Below are 19,048 nucleotides of genomic sequence, written 5' to 3'. Positions count from 1 at the left end.
GTAGTTACCTATGTGCTGTGGCCTGAGGGCCTTGGCAAAGGTCTCTGGGGTGGACATTCATCAAGGTAGGATCCAAGCTGCCATTGTTCTTTCTGAGGGACTGTCAGGGTGCAAGCTGCCTGTGTTTGAACTGTCTAACACCCCAGTCTCCCTCTATCTTCTCTCTTCCTCTTAGGCAACCCCCCTTCTTCCCTCCAGCCTGAAAGGCTTTCCACTGTCCCCTGAGAGGCAGGAAGCTGCAGTAGCATCATCCTCTCCCAGTGACATCCAGGAAAAATCTTGTTCAGTTCCCAGGCTCTGCTTTCTTCAAACACACAAATCTTTTATTCTTACCACAATTCCTAACTTCAAACAAAAGTCTGGTTTCCCCTCCCTTTGTTTCTGCTTTGTTCTTTGAAGTTGAAGTCTATCTATCCTTCACTTAAAAATGATGGCCAGCTTTGGTGGTTGGGGAGCTATGGACAAGAAGAGGTTGTAAGAACACATCAGACAATTTCAAAACCAGCATTCTCCCACTTATGGAAATATCAGTGTTGAGGTTCCATTTAAGACCCAAAGCTACCAGAGTATATATCTATAGAATATTCCAATGGCTACTTTATTTTTAAGTATGATCAGTAAATAACACTTTTATCTAAATCCAGGTCCAAAGAGAGGAAAGAATATGAAGGGTTTATGTTCTGTCTTCTTTGGTGTGGCTTCATTGCAAGGGAAAAGAGACACTGTGGGACATGCGTGCATGCATGCATGTGTCTGAGTGTGTGTGTATATGTGTGTGTGTGTGTGTGTGTATGCATATGAAAAGCCTTGACTCTGTTTTGTAAAAGAAGAAGAGATAAAAATATAGATGGGCATCCATCCCCATGTCCTGAGTGTCTGCTGGAATGGAGCTTGATGTTGGCTGGGGCGGGTGCCTAAACTACTTACAGCACTGAGAGAAGCTAAGAATGTGGTCAAGGGTGCAGCATATTTGCCAGTGATTCAGTTCAGTCTTTGCTTTGAAAGTGGCGCATGGCTGCCTGGATCCAGAGAGTTCTAAGGGACCTAGGAGCCATATGGCTCAGAATTAATGATGCTGGCTGGAGCGGAGCAAGCCCAGGGTTGGGGGTCAGGTGATCCAGAATTATATTCTTGCCATTTCTCCATAGAGTAACTTTTGGCAAGCCAGAGACTTCCTTTAGACTTTGACTTCTTGAGGTGTATGATAGGAGGAACACACTGGATGGTTTCTAAGGGCATTCAGCCATAGGCTTGTCTATGAATCCACAGCAAGGGATGCAGGGGATAAGGGGATTAAGCAGAAAGACCTTCATTGTGGTAGTGTGCAACTCCACAGACCTGGAGGAAGGCTTTGTCTGAGGATAAGAGCCCCCCAGTGATGGAGCATGAAGCTTCCTTACGAGGAATATAACATTTTTTTTTTGCGTGACAGAAAACCAACATCAATAGGGAAGGGTGGGGAAAAAGAAAGGGGGGGGGATCTACAGGTTTACATAACTGAAAAAACCATGACCAAGCCCAGTAGGTTTGGTTTCTTACCAGAGCTCAGCACTGGGATGTGACACCAGCCTCAGCCCTTCACCTTCCATTCCACTCTTCTAACAGAATGATAAGCTGGTAACCCCAATGGGTAAGGTGGAGTACAGAGTATGACCTGTTCCTCCCTCCCTTGGCTACAGTGTGTGGTGTCCCCAAGTTCTCCCGGAAGCAGATCTCCAGGATCTTCAATGGCCGCCCAGCCCAGAAGGGTACCATGCCATGGATTGCCATGCTGTCACACCTGAACGGACAACCCTTCTGTGGGGGTAGCCTTTTAGGTAAGGAGAAAGTGAAGGGGCGAAAGACCCAGGGCTGGGAACAGGGTAAAAGCTAAGGACCAACCTTCCCTTGAAAACTGGCTGAATCTTCATTGAGAATCACTGCCCCATAAAGACAGTGTGGATAAGGGAGGCTGCAGCTGGAACCAGGGGAGGCATACTCCTATTCACATTCCTTGAGCTGTGGAGCACTTCCTGGCTCTGGTGAGTCTCCTGACAGACTGTTGAATACAAGTTACAAGTCAAGGTACACACATGTGACACAGAGCTGGGATGTGCCAAAGCAAAGCTGCCAGATCAGTGAGAAACACACACACACACACACACACACACACTTACACCCTCCCAACCACCATCAATACCAGTAGCAGCCTTGGAAGTCAGGGGAAATGGGCTTTAAAGATTCTTCAATGTGTACTTGAGAACTCATATCAGATCCTTGGAAATGAAACAGGTTTCCAGGCACATTCTGACCAGTTCAATGTGGGTTAGGGCACAGGACAGAACCAAGAAAGAGAAGGGAAAAGCAGATAACCAGAGAACACCAGGGACAGAAGACTGAGACAAAGGGGGCAGTAGACATAGGACCTGGAACATAAGAGGGAGAGAACTAAAAACAGAATAAGACAGAAATAAAGGTGACAAATGACAAGTAGAAGAGAGACTAGTAGGCCCCAAGACACCCAAGGGAAAGGAAAGATCAGGAAAGAAGAACGGGAAGGTGGAACTCTGTTGAAGGAAGGAGAGGCAGAGAGATGGAGAAGAGTCAGGGCAGTGGAAGGAAGGGAGACCATTTGTCATGTTCCCAACTTTGTTAGAAGAGTGAAAAATGGACTTTACTCATTGCTTTAAGACTTTGAAGTTGCTTTTTAAACATTGACTTTTTATGTCAATAATGTTCATCCAGTGTCAGAACTGGTTGCACATTTATGTTGGAAAGCTGAAGTTCACTTTACCACCGACCCAGCTAAAAGCTCCTTCACACTTGGCCCTTCCCGACAGCTCTGCAGATCTGTAATCTCTGCTGCTGCTATTCTTTGTGATAGAGGCAGGGTGGATAGGAGAAAGCAGAGAGACCAGGAGGGTTTTAATAGACTGAAGAAGAGCAAGAACACTGTTTCTGTGTCCACACTGATGGTGGCTGGGGAGCTGGCAGAGTTCAAAGGTGAAGTTAATCTCTGGGCAAGCCAGAGCATACACATGGACTCATCCAGAAAGCCCTGCTCTAAAGCAGGATTTCCTAACCTGGGTACCTCAGCCCACCTTACCCACTGCTCCAATAATTCCTAGGCATGGGCAGGTTCAGGATGTGCCTGGGGAAAGAGAATGTTCTGTTCTGAGATTTGTCCAGAACATGTGACTCCTTCTGAGGGGGACAAGTGGATTCTGGGAGCTGCTTCAGAAACAGCCTCTGCCTTTGACTCTGAACTACAGCCTAGCCCAGACCAGCCCTGTCTGAAATGCTTTTTTTTTTTTTTTTCTGCTTGGCTCCCACTGGATGTGTCCAGGCCTTAGTTATTGCTGTTAGCTCCACTGAAGGAAGAGCTAAAAGCTTGACTCTGCCTTAGGCAAACATCAAGAACGCATTCATTGAAGGCAAGATGGCAGCCAAGAAGTATGCTAGGATACTAATCAAGAAATACTAGCTTACTGTCACTCCAGCCACACCACTGTTCTGAAGGCCTGTAGTTGTAATGACTTGGACTGGCTCTGAACAGTAGTCCTCAGCCTCAACGGCAGTCAAATTCCCAGAGGATCCTTTTATATGCTTCTGCTGCATATGGCTGGGATGCAGGTCACAATGCTGACACCTTTCCTAATTCTTCAGGTGATTCCAATGTGCAGACACCTCGCTGGCTGCTAACCATAGTTCTCAGTACTTGCCAAGTAATCATGTTCACAGGAACTACTTTGGGAGATCTTGATAATGACATTCTTCATTTCTAAGGAACCTCCAGGGACCCCTAATACTGACATTAGGGCTATACCCAAGCAAGCAAAGCCAAGGATGATGGCAGTCCTCACCAGATTTTATTAATTGGTTATTTTATTTATTACATTTCAAATGTTGCCCTTCTTCACAGTCTCCCCTCTGCAAACTCCTCATCCTAACCTCCCCCCTGTTTGCCTCTAAGAGAGTGCTCCCCCACTCACCCACTCCCTCCTCACCCCTCTAGGATTCTCCTACACAGGATCAACAAACTTCCACAGGACAAAGGGCCTCTGCTCCCATTAATGGCATATAGGGCAATCCTCTGCTACATATGTAGCTGGAGCCACGGACCCAGGCATGTGTATTCTTGGTTTGGGGGTTTAGTCCCTGAGAGCTCTGGGGTGTCAGGTTAATTTAGATTGTTGTTCTTCCTATGGGGTTGCAGTTCCCTTCAGCTCCTTCAGTCCTTCCCCTAACTCTTCCATTGGGGTCCCTGGGCTCAGTCCAAAGGTTGGCTATGAGTATCTGCATCTGTCTTAGTCATATGCTGGTAGAGCCTCTCAGAGGACAGCCATAGTAGAAGTACTCTCCTGTCTGAGAGTACTTCTTGGATCAGCAATAGTATCAGGCTTTGATGTCTGCAGATGGGATGGATCCAAGATGGAACAGTCTCTGGATGGCCTTTCCTTCAGTCTATGCTCAATTTTTTGTCCATATGTTTCCTTTAGACAGGAGCAGTTCTGGGTTAAAAATTTCAAAATGGGTGAGTGGCCCCATCCCTCAACTGGGGGCTAAAACTATCTACTAGAGATGATCTCTTCAGGTTTTATCTCCCCGTTGTTGGGTGTTTCAGCTAATGTCATCCCTGTTGGATCCTGAGAACATGTTGAGGCTTGTTTTGTGTCTGATTATATGGTCAATTTTGGAGAAGGTATGATCAGGTGCTGAGAAGAAGGTATATTCTTTTGTTTTAGGATGAAATATTCTGTAGATATCTGTCAAATCCATTTGGTTCATAACTTCTGTTAGTTTCACTGTGTCTCTATTTAGTTTCTGTTTCCATGATCTGTCCATTGGTGACTGTGGAGTGCGGAAGTCTCCCACTGTTATTGTGTGGGGTTCAAGGTGTGTTTTGAGCTTTAGTGGCATTAGTAACATTTCTTTTACAAATGTGGGTTGCATTTGGAGCATAGATGTTCAGAATTGAAAGATTGTTTTGGTGGATTTTTCCTTTGATGAGTGTGATGAGCCTATCCCCATCTCTTTTGATAACTTTTGGTTGAAAGTCTATTTTACTGAATATTAGAATGGCTACTACAGCTTGGAATGGCCCTTGGGACCATTTGCTTGGAAAAGTTTTTTTCAGCCTTTTACTTTGCAGTGGTGTCTGTCTTTATCACTGAGGTGTGTTTTCTGTATGCAACAAAATGCTGGGTCCTGTTTATGTGTCCAGTCTGTTAGCCTATGTCTTTCTATTAGGGAATTGAATTCATTGATGTTGAGAGATACTAAAGACCAATGATTGTTGCTTCCTGTTATTTTTGTTGTTAGAGGTGGACTTATGTTTGTATGGTTCTCTTATTTTAGGTTTATTGTGAGAAGATTAATTCCTTGGTTTTTCTTGGTGTGGTTTCTCTCCTTGTATTGGATTTTTTCCTTCTATTACCTCTATAGGACTGGTTTGAAGGAAAATATTGTTTAAATTTGGTTTTGTCATGGAATATCTTGGTTTCTCCATCTATGGTAATTGAGAGTTTTGCTGGGTTTAGAAGCCTGTGCTGGCATTTGCATTCTCTTAAGGCCTGTATGAAATCTGCCCGAGATCTTCTGGCTTTTAGAGGCTCTATTGAGGGGTCTGGTGTAATTCTGATAGGTCTGCCTTTATATGTTACTTGACCTTTTTCCTTTACCACTTTAAATATTCTTTCTTTGTTCTGTGCATTTGGTGTTTTGATTATTATGAAACAGGAGGAATTTCTTTTCTGGTCCAAACTATTTGGTGTTCTGTAGGTTTCTTGTGCGTTTATGGGCATCTCTTTCTTTAGATTAGTGAAGTTGGTTTTGTTTTTGTGGTTTTTTTTTCTATGATTTTGTTGAAGATGTTTATTGGCCCTTTGAACTGGGAATCTTCATCCTCTTCTAAACCTATTATTCTTAGGTTTGGTCTTTTCACTGTGTCCTGAATTTCCAGAATATTTTAGGTTAGGAGCTTTTTGCACTTTGTATTTTCTTTGACTGTTGTGTCAATATCTTCTATGGTATCTTCTATGGCTGATATTCTCTCTTCTATTTCTTGTATTCTGTTGGTGATGCTTGCATCTGTGACTCCTGATCTCTTTCCTAGGTTTTTCATCTCCAGGATTGTCTCCTTTTGTGATTTCTTTATTGTTTCTATTTCTGTTTTTAAATCCTGGACAGTTTTGTTCAATTCCTTTACCTGTTTGATTGTGTTTTCCTGTATTTCTTTAAGGGATTCACATGTCTCCTCCTTAAGGGCATCTACCTGTTTATCTGTGTTCTCCTGTATTTCTTTAAGGGATTTAATTCTGTCGTCCTTAAGGTCCTCTATCATCATCATGAGATGGATTATTAGATCAGAATCTTGCTTTTCAGGTATGTTAGGATATCCAAGGCTTGCTGTGGTTGGAGAGCTGGGTTCTGATGCTGCCAAGTGGCATTGGTTTCTGATGCTTATGTTCTTACAATTGCCTCTAACCATCTGGTTATCTCTGGTGTGAACTGGCCTCTCCCTCCTGTAATGGTTATGGTGGGCCTCCTTGGGTCAGGCTGTGTCTTACTGTGGGAGAGGGTCTGGAGCACTTGATTTGTGTGCCTGGTTGTGGCTAACCTCCTTAGAGTGAAGCTGACTGTGAGTGTGGGCAGAGTAGTAGGTGCTGGAGCAAAAATATGCTCTCCCAAAAAGTTGCAGACCAGAAGGAAGATATGTCTCCAGCAGGGAAGAAAGTCCTGTGTCTTCTGGACCCTGGGGGTAGGAGGTCCCAGTTAGATCAGGTATTGTGGTGGAGGTGGGGGTGAGACTCACCTGCAAACCTGGTGGTGTCAGAACTGGGGCTCAAGCTATCTCTGGGTGGAGGCGGTGCGGGGAGGGGGGACTGAAGAACATAATCTGTTCCCAGGCACAGTTGTGAACCACCCTCACTATATTTGTGAGGATCCATTTAGAGCTAGCAGATACTCACCCTTGCCATTGGCCTTAAGGAACACAATGTAGGTGTGTTTGGATGCTTGTAGGACCTTGGGCGGTGCTCTTGAGTAGCAGTAAGGACCTTAGCTTGACTCGATGGGAGGCAGGATGGAACAGGGCAGGCCATAAGATGTGTGTGCTCTATTCTTCAGGTTCCAACTGGGTTTTGACAGCTGCTCACTGCCTCCACCATTCACTTGATCCAGAAGAAACAACCCTACACAGCTCATACTTGTTCAGCCCTTCTGACTTCAAAATTATCATGGGTAAGTCCGGGCCAAGGATTCTAAAGCCAGCTGTGGTTCTCGGAACAGAGTTCCACTGCCACAATTTTAAAGACTCTCCTTTATAAAATAAAGACCACCTGCTGGCTCAATTCACTTTAGTGTTCTGCCAGGGTTCAATTAAGAACTAATGTTACACATAGCAGCAGCCTGTAAACTTCATAAGGAGAGCAAAGGCTATTGCAAGAGGGAAGCAGGGATTTTTGAGTCATAGGGGTTTGTAGGGAAATGTAGCAGTGAGTGAAACTGCTTTGACTCCCAGCTGGTCACACACGCTGCACCCACCCAAAAGCTCTCTAGATTCGTGAATGGGAGACAAGCATGCCAGCTCATTTTGAGGTGCCTTGACTAGCTCAGTGGATGGGCATTTATAATCCTCCCCATGGCTAGCATACATTCTCCCCTCCAACTTTCCTGCATCAACTTGCTAAATCAACATTTCATCTCTGTTAGCCCCGACCCAATTGGGCAAGTGGCTCCTTTGTCTCCTTTCCCAAACTCTTGCATGGCTGGTAGCTTTCTTTCCTGTAGCTCTTAAATCTAATCCCTCTCCCCCAGAGTCATGGCAATTCTCCTCTCCTCCCTCTGTTCCTTGCCCTCACAATCTAAAAGTCCCTCCTCTCTCATCCTGCCCAGCCATTGGCCGTTGGCAACTTTATTTCCCTATCAGAGCCAACTGGGGGCAGGCATCCTTTAGTGTCCCATGTGATTCTGGTTGCTGAATTAAGACAAAGTGTTAGAACCAAGCCCCAACAGGGAAATATCTTTTTCATGTACATCAAGATCTTTAGTAATTAAAACTTTGTTTTTGGAATTAAAAAACTCTCCTTTTGTGACCTAACTTGCATTACAAATTAGTCTCAGAGGACCAGAAAGATGGCTCAGCAGATAAGAGCACCTGCCCTTGCAGGGTACCAGAGCTGTTTTTCCATGTTAGTAGCTCACCCCAGTAATGGAACGCATCATATATATATGGAAATATTACTTTGTAAGCTAATACATGTGGGTCCCATTCTAGTCTCCTGGTCTTTGCTCATATATTCTTCTAGCTACATATGCATATGTAATAGTCCAAGGCTAGGATATATATGTGAGAGAGAATACACAGTAGCTGTCTTTTTTTTTTTTTTTGGTTTTTCGAGATAGGGTTTCTCTGTGTAGCCCTGGCTGTCCTGGAACTCACTCAGTAGACCAGGCTGGCCTCGAACTCAGAAATCCACCTGCCTCTGCCTCCCAAGTGCTGGGATTAAAGGTGTGCGCCACCACGCCCGGGGTGTAGCTGTCTTTCTAAGCCTGGGTTATCACATAGCAAAAGCCTCTAACTCAAGTACGGGAGAGGCTTCATTAAGCAGTCAGCATACGACCCCGACCATAAAGGGTGATTATTGTCAACTAGATGCTCTGGTTGATAATGTCAGAGGTGGAACCATGAGCCTATGAGGGGTATGGAAGGTAGGACAGGATTGCTGAGAGGGTGGTAGCAGACAGAAGGACTTAAGGCTAGACCAGGTACTAGATGGGCTGGGGCTGATAGGGAACAAGCATCCACTGTTACCATCAAGTATTGCCTCACACACCTTCTGTGGCCCAGGAAAGCACTGGAGACGGCGCTCAGACGAAGATGAGCAGCACCTGCGTGTAAAGCGCACCACACTCCACCCACTGTACGACCCCACCACGTTTGAGAACGACCTTGGTCTGGTGGAACTGTCAGAGAGCCCGAGGCTGAACGACTTTGTGATGCCTGTCTGTCTGCCTGAGCAGCCTTCCACTGAAGGTACTTGTCTTAGTCAGGGTCACTATTGCTGTGGTGAAACACCATGACCAGAAGCAACCTGGGGAGGAGAGGGTTTCTTTGGCTTGCGCTTCCACATCACATTCACTAAAGGAAGTCAGGACAGGAACTCTAGCAGGGCAGGAACCTGGAAGCAGGAGCTGTTGCACAGGCCATGGAGGGGTACTGCTTACTGGCTTGCTCAGTCTGCTTTCTTATAGCCCCCAGGACCAATGCAGGGATGACACCACCCACAATGGGCTGGGCCCTTCCCCATCAATCACTGATTAAGAAAATGCCCTACAAGTTTGCCTATAGCACAGTCTTATAGAGAATATTTCTCAACTGAGATTCCCTCCCCTCTGGTAACTCTAGCTTATATCGGGTTGGCATAAAGACTAGCTAGCACAGTATCTGTCCCCTGACCACATCCTGTACTGCAGCTGCGGCGACGACAAAGTGATCTCGTCCAGAGTTGCTGAGGCTATGGTAGGACACCTCCTCTCACACAGTGTGTGTGTGTGTGTGTGTGTGTGTGAGAGAGAGAGAGAGAGAGAGAGAGAGAGAGAGAGAGAGAGAGAGAGAGAGATTTCCCACTGCTTCCCCTACAACAAAATTGGAACTAATTCCATGGTGACACAGTTGTTGTATTAGGCACAAGGTAAACATTCGTATGTGTTTTCCATATAGGAACACAAAACCAGCCTAGTGTCTATAATAGAGGAGTTAGCATCAAGTATTGGTGAGCTAAATAAGTAAAGGGGAAATTCTGAGAAAGAAGAGATGAGCCTGCAGGAAGAAATTATCGCATGTAGACTAGGGGAGGGGACTGAAGTAAGAGGCTGGAGTGAGGGAGCCTGGAAGAGTAGAAAGTGTCCCTCTTTCCTGAAAACCCCATTAGTCGAGTTGTCACCCCCAGCATGACAAAGTAGCACAAAGAGAGAAGCATGGCTGGGGGTGGCTCAGGCTGGCAACAGAGTCCTTCAATCGTTTGCCTTGTATGCTCTGGGCTCAAGCTTCAAGGCCCAGCCCTACCCACCCAATAAACGGTGGCAGGACAAGCTGCAGCTAAGGGACAGTAGTTGATCACCAGCACAGTTCGAATTATCGTGCTGGCTTTCCTGGTGAGTCATCGTGAGGATGCCACCAGGCTCAGTAAGCTTAAGTCCTTTACCTCTCAACTGGACACAAAGCCCCATCAGGCTGCCTGTGTTATTAAAATGAAATACCATAATCAGAACATGTCCAGCAAAGGGCAGGAAGCCAACCCAGGCCAGCTGGCCTCCTTTTCCTTGGAATTCAGTGTGTCATATCCTCACTCATTTCCTGAGGATTAAAGATGTCAAATAAAAAAATAAAAAAGCCGGAATCTGAGAAATGCTTAAGGGAAGTGAGCTGGCAGGAACTGTGTAGGTAAAGCTGGCTCTGATTAATCAGGCACTGTGTACTTCACATGTTCCAGCTCCTGGCCCTCACTAACTTATTTATGCCTCCTGGAAGCCTTGTAGAACATTTTCGGAGTGGCTTACTGCTATGCCCATAGATTACTGCACCTCTCAACTCAAGCTAGAAAAACATCTTTCTTCAGAAGATAGAGATTAACCCAAAGACCCACACTGGTCAAGTTGCAGAGAATAAGAGGCTAAGGAATGCTCAGGCATAAATGAGATATCTGTGGCATACCCCTGGCAGGCCAGGGTTCAGGGCTCTCTGCAGAAGAGGCAGGCAGAAAGTGATGGACGCCTACAGGGAGGCTCTCTTCTGGACATAACCGGGCAGCTGCACACATGGCAACCCAGCCATTGTGATAGTATGCATAAGACCTTTGCAAGCCCAAGCCAGACAAAATCCCATTGTGGGGAAGGGAGGTAGGCACAAAGTCTCACCCTAACTGAAAAGGTATTGATAATTGATAGCTTTTGTGGAAAGGTGAGTCAGTTTAATTTAAGGGTGCGGCCTCTGGAGGGTCAATCACACTCCAGTGAAAGGCCACATGCCCAATAGTAACATAGGCTAAACAGATTGGATCTGTAGGGTTTAAGAAAGGAAGGAAGGGAAGAAAGAAAGAAAAAGGAAGGGGAAGGAAAGGAAAAAAGGAAAAGAAAGGAAAAAGATAAAATAAAATAAATAAAATAAAGGAGAAAAGAAGTCACAAAGTTGAGTGAGCAGGGAAGAAAGTGGATAGATCTGGGAGAAATTAGGGGAGAGAGAGATGAATATGATCAAAATACATTGTAAAAATATAAAAAGAACTAATAAAGTGCAAAAAAGAAAGTGAGAAAGGAAGAAAGAGAAAAAAGAAAGAAAGGAAAGAAGGAAAGAAGGGAGGGAGAAAGGAAGGAAGGAAGGAAGGAAGGAAGGGAGGGAGGGAGGGAGGGAGGGAGGGAGGGAGGGAGGGAGGGAGGGAGGAAGGAAAGGAGAAAAGCTGAGGCACATCACGTCTTCAGAGCAAGTGTGGAAGTACAGTTGATGGTCTCAGAACTTAAATGTAGCCATGTTTTCTGCATCCAAGGCTCCTTATTAAATAAGAATGCAATGACTTCTCTACCCTTAGCCTGGATTCACACTGTCCCCACATCTGAGATTTCATAAACTTATAGGATGTCGTGGCTAGATTTAGGGATTACCAAGTCCTGCCTCTTTGTTTCCCAGATATGGAGTCTGAGGCTTAAATTGATGTAAGAGGAGAAAATGTCACCTGACCTGTTGTTCTCTATGCTGGGCTCCTTGCTTATTCAGAGCCTCTGCCCAGGCACCTCCTTCCTACACCCTAACAATACTGTAGACATGGGGAACAGGATGTGTGAGATTACAGCTCTCACACAGCCTCAGCGCCTTGCCAGCTGCCAGGAGGTTGAGGTAGATCAACCAAGAAACCAGGTAACCCATCACAGAAGCAATGCCCGCCACCTCAGCAGCTCTCCCACCCTCTCCCTCCGAGGGAGCCATTTCAGCCCTTTCTCCTCCAGCAGAGGATGATGCCCTTGGCAGGGCAATCTCCAGCACCCTCACCTCAGCCTCTCTCACTCTCTCCTCACACTGTGTCCAACAGGAACCATGGTCATCGTCAGCGGCTGGGGGAAGCAGTTCCTACACAGGTTTCCAGAGAACCTGATGGAGGTGAGGTATAATTTACATCCTGCAAGCAGTCATTTCCTGGCCACGCGTCGGGCCTCCTGCTGTATACTGCCTGCTCTAGGATTTAGAGGCCAGGAGGAAGGAAACGATAAAAGATGGGGGCCAAACTCAACTCCAAAATTTAATGGGACTCAAAGTCACAGAAAGTTTGATATGTTTGTTTAACTGGTCATGGGCTCCAGCCTCAAAATACCATTCTATGTGTCTGGCATAGAGTAAAAACCTCAGAATACAGAAATTCTCCCAGAACACAGTGAGTGTGGGTATCCAGCAGGCTCATGATTCATCTGCACACCACGAAGACCACATACGAAATTAGCAAGGCCAGGCCAGGCTCCAAGAAGCACAGTCCCTGCAGAAGTGAACTTGAAAGCAACCCTCCTATGATTTCAGAAATGAATCCTGAACTTGACCTAAGGAGCCATGCCTCCAAGTCTGGGGCCCAAGCAACATCCTCAGTCCCTGAGTCATTTTACACTTCTAGGTGAAGGGGACTAGAGATAGCATCAAACTTACTAAATTTCTTCTAAAAACTGCCTGGCTCTTACTTTCCTGGGTTCTATTATGGGCCTGTGTTCTAAACTCTTCACCATATTTAAATCCTTGAACATATGTTATTTTCATCACAGTTTAAAATTTTGACTGTGTAGCAATCATCCATTGTTTCACCCATGAGCTTCCAAGTGGTTACATGCTGTCTCCTGTGAACTAGCTACAAGGTTTGCCAGGGAAAAGGGGCAAAAGGTTCAAGATGGCCTCCCAAAGGATGGATAGTAGTTAGTCAGTGATGCCAGCACATGCTGACAGCATGTCCTCATGACATGCCTTCCTGTCCCCACTTTCCTAGGAGAGCCATCCCAAGGAGAATCTTCATGTTCCTGTTGGAGACAGTGTTTGTTATATGTTATATGTTATATGTACCCTTGTAACAAGAACCAACAGAGGGTGTGTGCTAAGGGGAAATGTTCCATTCAGTTCTTGTAGTGAGGGAAAGTAATAAATGAGAGTTGGCTACAGAGCCAGTGTGGTAGGCTGTCTCAGGATCTAGCATTTAGGGAATGGACAGATGAAACAGCTGTGAAAGATACTGGTTACTCTTGCAGAGAACCCAGGTTCAATTCCCAATACCCAATACCCACCTGCTGGCTCACAGCTGTCTGTAAGTGCAGTTCCAGAGAATCTAATGTCCTCTTCTGTCCTCCACAGGTACCCGTAATGCATGTGGCACACAAACATACATGCAGGCAAAACCACATAGTGTAAAAAAATAACATTCTTACTTTTCAAAGATACCTAGTATACAGAACTTAGCATCTTGATCACCCGTTTCCATTGAGAAACTGTTTATGATAAGTTTGTCAAGGAACCGTGAATTCCATCTTTAAGATAAGGTATGGGAGTCTCAGTGCTCTAAGAAAGGTCTCTCTTTCTTAAAGTCACATGCACCAGGTTCCAGAGCAGAGATGGAGGAGGCATATACAAACTGACACAGTGTTTCTATATGTTGTCATATTTAAAGTTGGTATATCCTAGGCAAGTATTGTCTCCATATTACAGACAAAATAAGTGAATCTCAATCAGGCAAAGCTGCTTTACCAGGGTCTGTACCTACAGAAAGTCTGTAGCTGAGGCTGTAGCAGAAAATGAGTCTCCAGTTCTCCATTCAGCCATGCCTTTCCATGTACCACGCGGCAATTCCTGAAGCCACGTGTAAGGCCTCTGGCAGCCTGCTCAGAGCTGTCAGAGCAGCAAGGGCTCCTAAGCGAGGTGTGAGAACCAACCACAGCTTTGTGTTTCAGATTGAAATCCCAATTGTAAACTATGACACCTGCCAGGAGGCCTATACCCCATTGAAGAAGAAAGTGACCAATGACATGATCTGTGCCGGAGAAAAGGAAGGTAAGACAAGAACCCAACAGCTATACACACACTGTGAACCTGGGGTGGACACAGACAGCAGGGATGGGAATGGGAGAACAGAGGGAGAAGGGAAGAAGAGGTGGGGGAATACAGAACTTTGCCATCCCTTCCTGAACCAGCCCTCTCTGACATCATCTTGCCTGACCTATAGAGCACAGCTTTGGATCCAATGGTCTGCTGCACCCTCCAGTGGCCAATTGTCTGAACTACAAGTCAGACACAGGTTTGTGCTGGGAAAGGGGCTTTCTATTTATTTTATCTGTATCTCCCTTTCATCTAGGGGGGAAAGATGCCTGTGCTGGTGACTCTGGAGGCCCTATGGTGACCAAAGATGCAGAGAGAGACCAATGGTACCTGGTGGGCGTGGTGTCCTGGGGTGTAGATTGTGGAAAGAAAGATCGCTATGGAGTTTATTCTTACATCTATCCCAACAAGGACTGGATCCAGAGGATCACTGGGGTGAGGAACTGAGTTCGAATCCCAGCCCAACACCTGCTGTATGGTCAGTCACCAACAGAAGATCAGTGAATGCAAGTGACCTTTCCTCCCTGGTCCTCAGTCTTCACTGCTCATTCCTGGGTGATACTGGGATTCATTGAACCCCCTTTCCCTGGTCTTTATAGAGGCAGAGTAGCAAAGCCAGCCAGGCTAGATCCAGCCTCCATCACTCAAAATTTTTGTAATGATGGACAGCTGACTGCCTCTTTGGGTCTGTTCTTCAACCATGAGAAGCAAGTGTCAGACCTTATCTACCTCACAAAACCATGCTGAGGAGAAAGTTAATATATACATAGTACTTAGCCTAGTGTTTGACCTAAACTATGTGTTCTAAAAATGTGACTTAGCAAAAGGTGTCTGTGTCCACGAGGCAGGTGGAGGTCCCTTATAAACTCTTGATAGGGTCTTAGGGATGATTAGTGCCACCCCTCCACCACCCTCAGCCATTGCTTTAATCTGTCCCCAAAAGTCTAAGCTTTTTCACTAAATACCATCCTCCTAAGCCCAGCCCCATTCCCCCATAAAAATGTAAACAAAATGAAATTCTCAGCCCTATGAAATGACCCCAGTTACACACCCAGCAATGTCGTTTGGCACATGAACTAAGTACCAAATGGTAAGAGAAGCAGCGAGGCTGAGAGGAAATGGTGGGTTGTGAAGTCATATCTACCCCTGTCTCTCATGGGACCCTCACTACAAGTCTTTTCTTCTTGTTTTGAAGGTACTTGTAAGACCTGACATTCTAGAATCCAAGGGAGTCATGTCCCCTGTGATGAGTTAGATTCAGAGTAATTCAAAAGAAAAATGTGCACTAGGTTCAAAAGATGAAATTTCCCTGCTGTCCCTAAAATTCCCACAGTGATCCACCATATTCAAGTGCAGCCAAAGATCTTCCCCTTGCTCTAAATAGAGTGGCTTTCCTGTGCCCCATCCCCCTTCTCACCTCTAAGCATGGGCAGCACAAGGCAGGCCCTGACAGGCTCAGCCTTGGGCACTTGAGCTCTCTCTTCTCTCTTCTCTCTTCTCTCTTCTCTCTTCTCTCTTCTCTCTTCTCTCTTCTCTCTTCTCTCTTCTCTCTTCTCTCTTCTCTCTTCTCTCTTCTCTCTTCTCTCTTCTCTCTTCTCTCTTCTCTCTTCTCTCTTCTCTCTTCTCTCTCCTCTCCTCTCCTCTCCTCTCCTCTCCTCTCCTCTTCTCTCTCTCTCTTTCTTGCTTTCCGCATCCCAGCTAAGCTTAGGCTGCCATTTCTCTGATTCCTGCTGCTTTGTTTCACCAACCTGAGAATGCTTGTGTTTGAAGAAGTTTTTAGAAACCTTATCGAAGGCAAGATTTTCAAACAAACAGAAGCCCAACCCTGAATTTCTGTGTATGAGAATTGTTCTTCATAGAAGACTTTGACCCTTGACCTGTATTGCTGCTGCTAGATTCCATAAAAATCTCTGGTAAATGAGGCAGACAGTGAGGAATGAGGGCTTGTGGGCATTAAGCCCAAGGCTCCACACTCAGGGACAACACTTCACCCCACTACCCCTCTGAGTATGTCACTCTATTCCTACGCGCTTGACTACTATGCGAAGAGATGACCGGGACCCAACACTCAGGTACTTCTCAAACAAGCTGCTATTCTATTTTAGTTCCTGATGAAGACTTTTGATGCAGTTTTGAAACTGCTTGGAGGCAATGCGCCTGCCCCTCCACAGCTCTTGCTGAGCAGTCTGTTGTACAGGTCATGGTGACTGCCTCTGTGGCCTGCTGCAGTGAAGAACGTATGGGTCATGGCTTCCAGACGTTCCTAGTGGAACTGTGACACACATGTGACTTCCATATGGGGATGACCCCTGACAAGTCTATTTTAGAGAAGCATGGAGATAGGAAAAAAGCCCAATTTTGTACATAATTGAAGGAGGGGAAGGCCAAGAATCAGCCTAGAGGGCGATGACCTTCAGAAAGTGAGCATTTCTGCAAGTGGGGCCAAGGAAACTCTTCTAGAAGAACGGGAGTCTGCATCCACCCAGATACCACCAGCCCCTCCCATAGTAATGATATTTCCAGAAGACCAGCATTCAACATGAGAACCAACATCTAAACAGGCCTTTCTCCAAAATTCTTCATCCAGAACTAAAATAGCGCATTTATCCTTATCAGCACACCAGCGCTTTAAAAGCTTCAGGTTTCCCATGCAGATACCAACTTCTGGCTGGGCGCAATTTATTCTATTTATCTTCCAAATTAAGACTTCATCTTGAGAAAAATAACTAAATATACCATGGAACTTGAACCTTGTCCTACAAATGCCTGTGACATGATGTGTACTCAAACCATTCTTACTCATAGTTTGAGTAAGAATGGCCACCACAGGCTCACATATTTGTATGCTTGGTCACTAGAGAGTGTTGCTATTTGAAAAGATCAGATGTCACCGTACAGGAGTAGGAGTGGCCTTGTGGAGGAAATGTGCCACTGGAAGTGGGCTTTGAGGTTTTCAAAAGCCCAAACCAGGCTCAGGGGCTCTCTTCCTGCTACCTGTGAATAAAGATGTAGGCCAATTCTCCAGCACCATGTTTGCCTGCGTGCCACCATGATCTTGCCATGATAAAAATGGGCAAAACCTCTGAAACTGTAAGCCAGCCCATTTGAATGCTTTTTTTTTTTTTTTGTAAGAGTTGTGTGGTCACAGCTGTCTCTTCACAGCAATAGAACACTAAGACAGAAGTCTAGTTTCTATTATGGTCCAAGAAACCTGATCACCTAAAACTAGAAGACACAGAAGGAAGGTATAGCCATGGAGTCTACCTTGTCTAAATTCATAACTTTATGCTAACCAACTCACTACCTTCACATCCAGCCAGTCCCTAAGCAACTCTAAAATGTGCTGCCCATAAAAAAGCCTGTCTTCCAGGCAACTGAAATCTACCTCCCGAGAAATTAATTTGTATAATGAAAGCTGTGATTTTATGCTTCGAGCACTGGTATTAGCAGCGATGATCATGCCTGGGATTCATTAGTCAAAGAAGTTGTTATTCTTATGGGAAACTACACATTCATTCCAATAAACATCTGTGTTGAGTCAAAGAGCTCTGCTTGGCTTGTGGACTTTTTCACGCACTGATGGGTCTGGTAAGTTGTTTACATGTTTCAAAAATTTGTTCTATTCGATTAGGATCAGTGTACCATGAAAAGAGAAAAACTGACGGGAGGGTTGACTTGTAGATTCGAAAGCATGTCTTTGGTTCTATTGATTCACTTTTTCTAAAAAAAAAAAAAAAAAAAAAAATCACCATTGTCTGCAAATTATCAGGATACCATAAAGTCAATGTCTCAGCACATAAATTATATTTCTCAAATACCACCCACATCCAGATTAGAAAGGGTTTTAGGTTTAGGTTTTGAGTTTGTATGTTCAATGTCTGTCTACCCTGGCATAGTCAACATTCTGAAATATGTACCTTCTTTTGGCTATAAGTTAATCTATTCTACAAAGGCATGACTTAAAAAGCAAGCAAGCAAACAAACAAACAAACAAATAAAAAATCCTCCTATCACCTCTAAGATGTTTTTCAAACACGAGGTAAGCAAGATATTGAGAGAGGAAATCATGGTAGCTCCCAATAGAGGCACCTCGAATCTCGGTTTAGAATGGGCCTTTAAATCGACAGACAAGCTCTGAAGCAGCAAAGGTTGACTTCAGTCTATTCATTAAACTGAAAAGAAAATGCTTGCCTTCTCTTGTTTGAGATTATTAAATCCATGAGTCAGCAGGAGAGAAAAACTACTGAGAAGTTAGAAGCTTAGTCCAAATATATATGTTCTTTTGGAAGTAATCATAGATGTTTTTAGTATACAGTAGGCTGACTGATATTGAAGGTCTTACTTGCACATTCCCTAGTTGAACTCCAACAATAATCCATGATGAAATGACTTCTCTGATCCTCCATGTTACGGTGAGCCAACCAAAGCACCACAAACTGATTGTGACTGGACCTAGAAGCAGAAACTTACACAGCTATAAACAAACCAAGGCCCCAGATCTTGGTGTATTGTATAATCCTCCAGTAAACAAGGCCCTCTTTGAAGCTGATGCTAGAACTTGGGCATGAAATACACAAGACAAGCCTGGAGTGCTTTACAGTGCCAGAAAGTAAGGAAACATTCAAAAATGTCCTCAATAGTGGGACATCTCCAAATGGCAAAGGCCCATCTGAAAGAGCCCCAGTGGACAAAGCTGAAACAATTTGAGCCAGAAAACAAAGTTATATTGAATAATAATCCAAAATATAAAACAGGTAACCACGAGCACATACTTCATGAATAAATTGTTTAATGAGCACATAAACTGTGGGAATAGACAAGTCTGCCGTGAAGAAACTAGTCCATCCCTTAAGGGTGAGCAGTACCTAAGAGTTTGCTTCCAGAAAGCATAGTATGGGGCTGGGTGTAGCTCAGGGGAAGAGCGCTTACCTAACAAGCACAAGATATCAGGTC

General features: G+C 44.9%; 1 protein-coding gene across 1 annotated transcript in view; it reads left to right on the top strand.

Moving 5' to 3' along the window:
- Masp1 (MBL associated serine protease 1) overlaps positions 1–17,640 on the top strand; it is a 71,410-nt gene extending 53,770 nt beyond the window's left edge. The window contains exons 11-16 of the mRNA XM_021184437.3: positions 1,680–1,817; positions 7,108–7,221; positions 8,831–9,016; positions 12,066–12,133; positions 13,951–14,050; positions 14,352–17,640. Coding sequence (XP_021040096.1) covers positions 1,680–1,817; positions 7,108–7,221; positions 8,831–9,016; positions 12,066–12,133; positions 13,951–14,050; positions 14,352–14,542 — 797 coding nt within the window. The 3' untranslated portion in view covers positions 14,543–17,640. The remainder of the gene's footprint in view (positions 1–1,679; positions 1,818–7,107; positions 7,222–8,830; positions 9,017–12,065; positions 12,134–13,950; positions 14,051–14,351) is intronic.
- The last annotated feature ends 1,408 nt before the right edge of the window (positions 17,641–19,048 follow it).

The sequence above is a fragment of the Mus caroli genome, unplaced genomic scaffold (genome assembly GCF_978045245.1).
Source record: "Mus caroli unplaced genomic scaffold, Mus_caroli_1 scaffold_17, whole genome shotgun sequence".
Lineage (NCBI taxonomy): Eukaryota > Metazoa > Chordata > Mammalia > Rodentia > Muridae > Mus > Mus caroli.
This window is presented reverse-complemented; position numbering and strand designations above follow the sequence as displayed.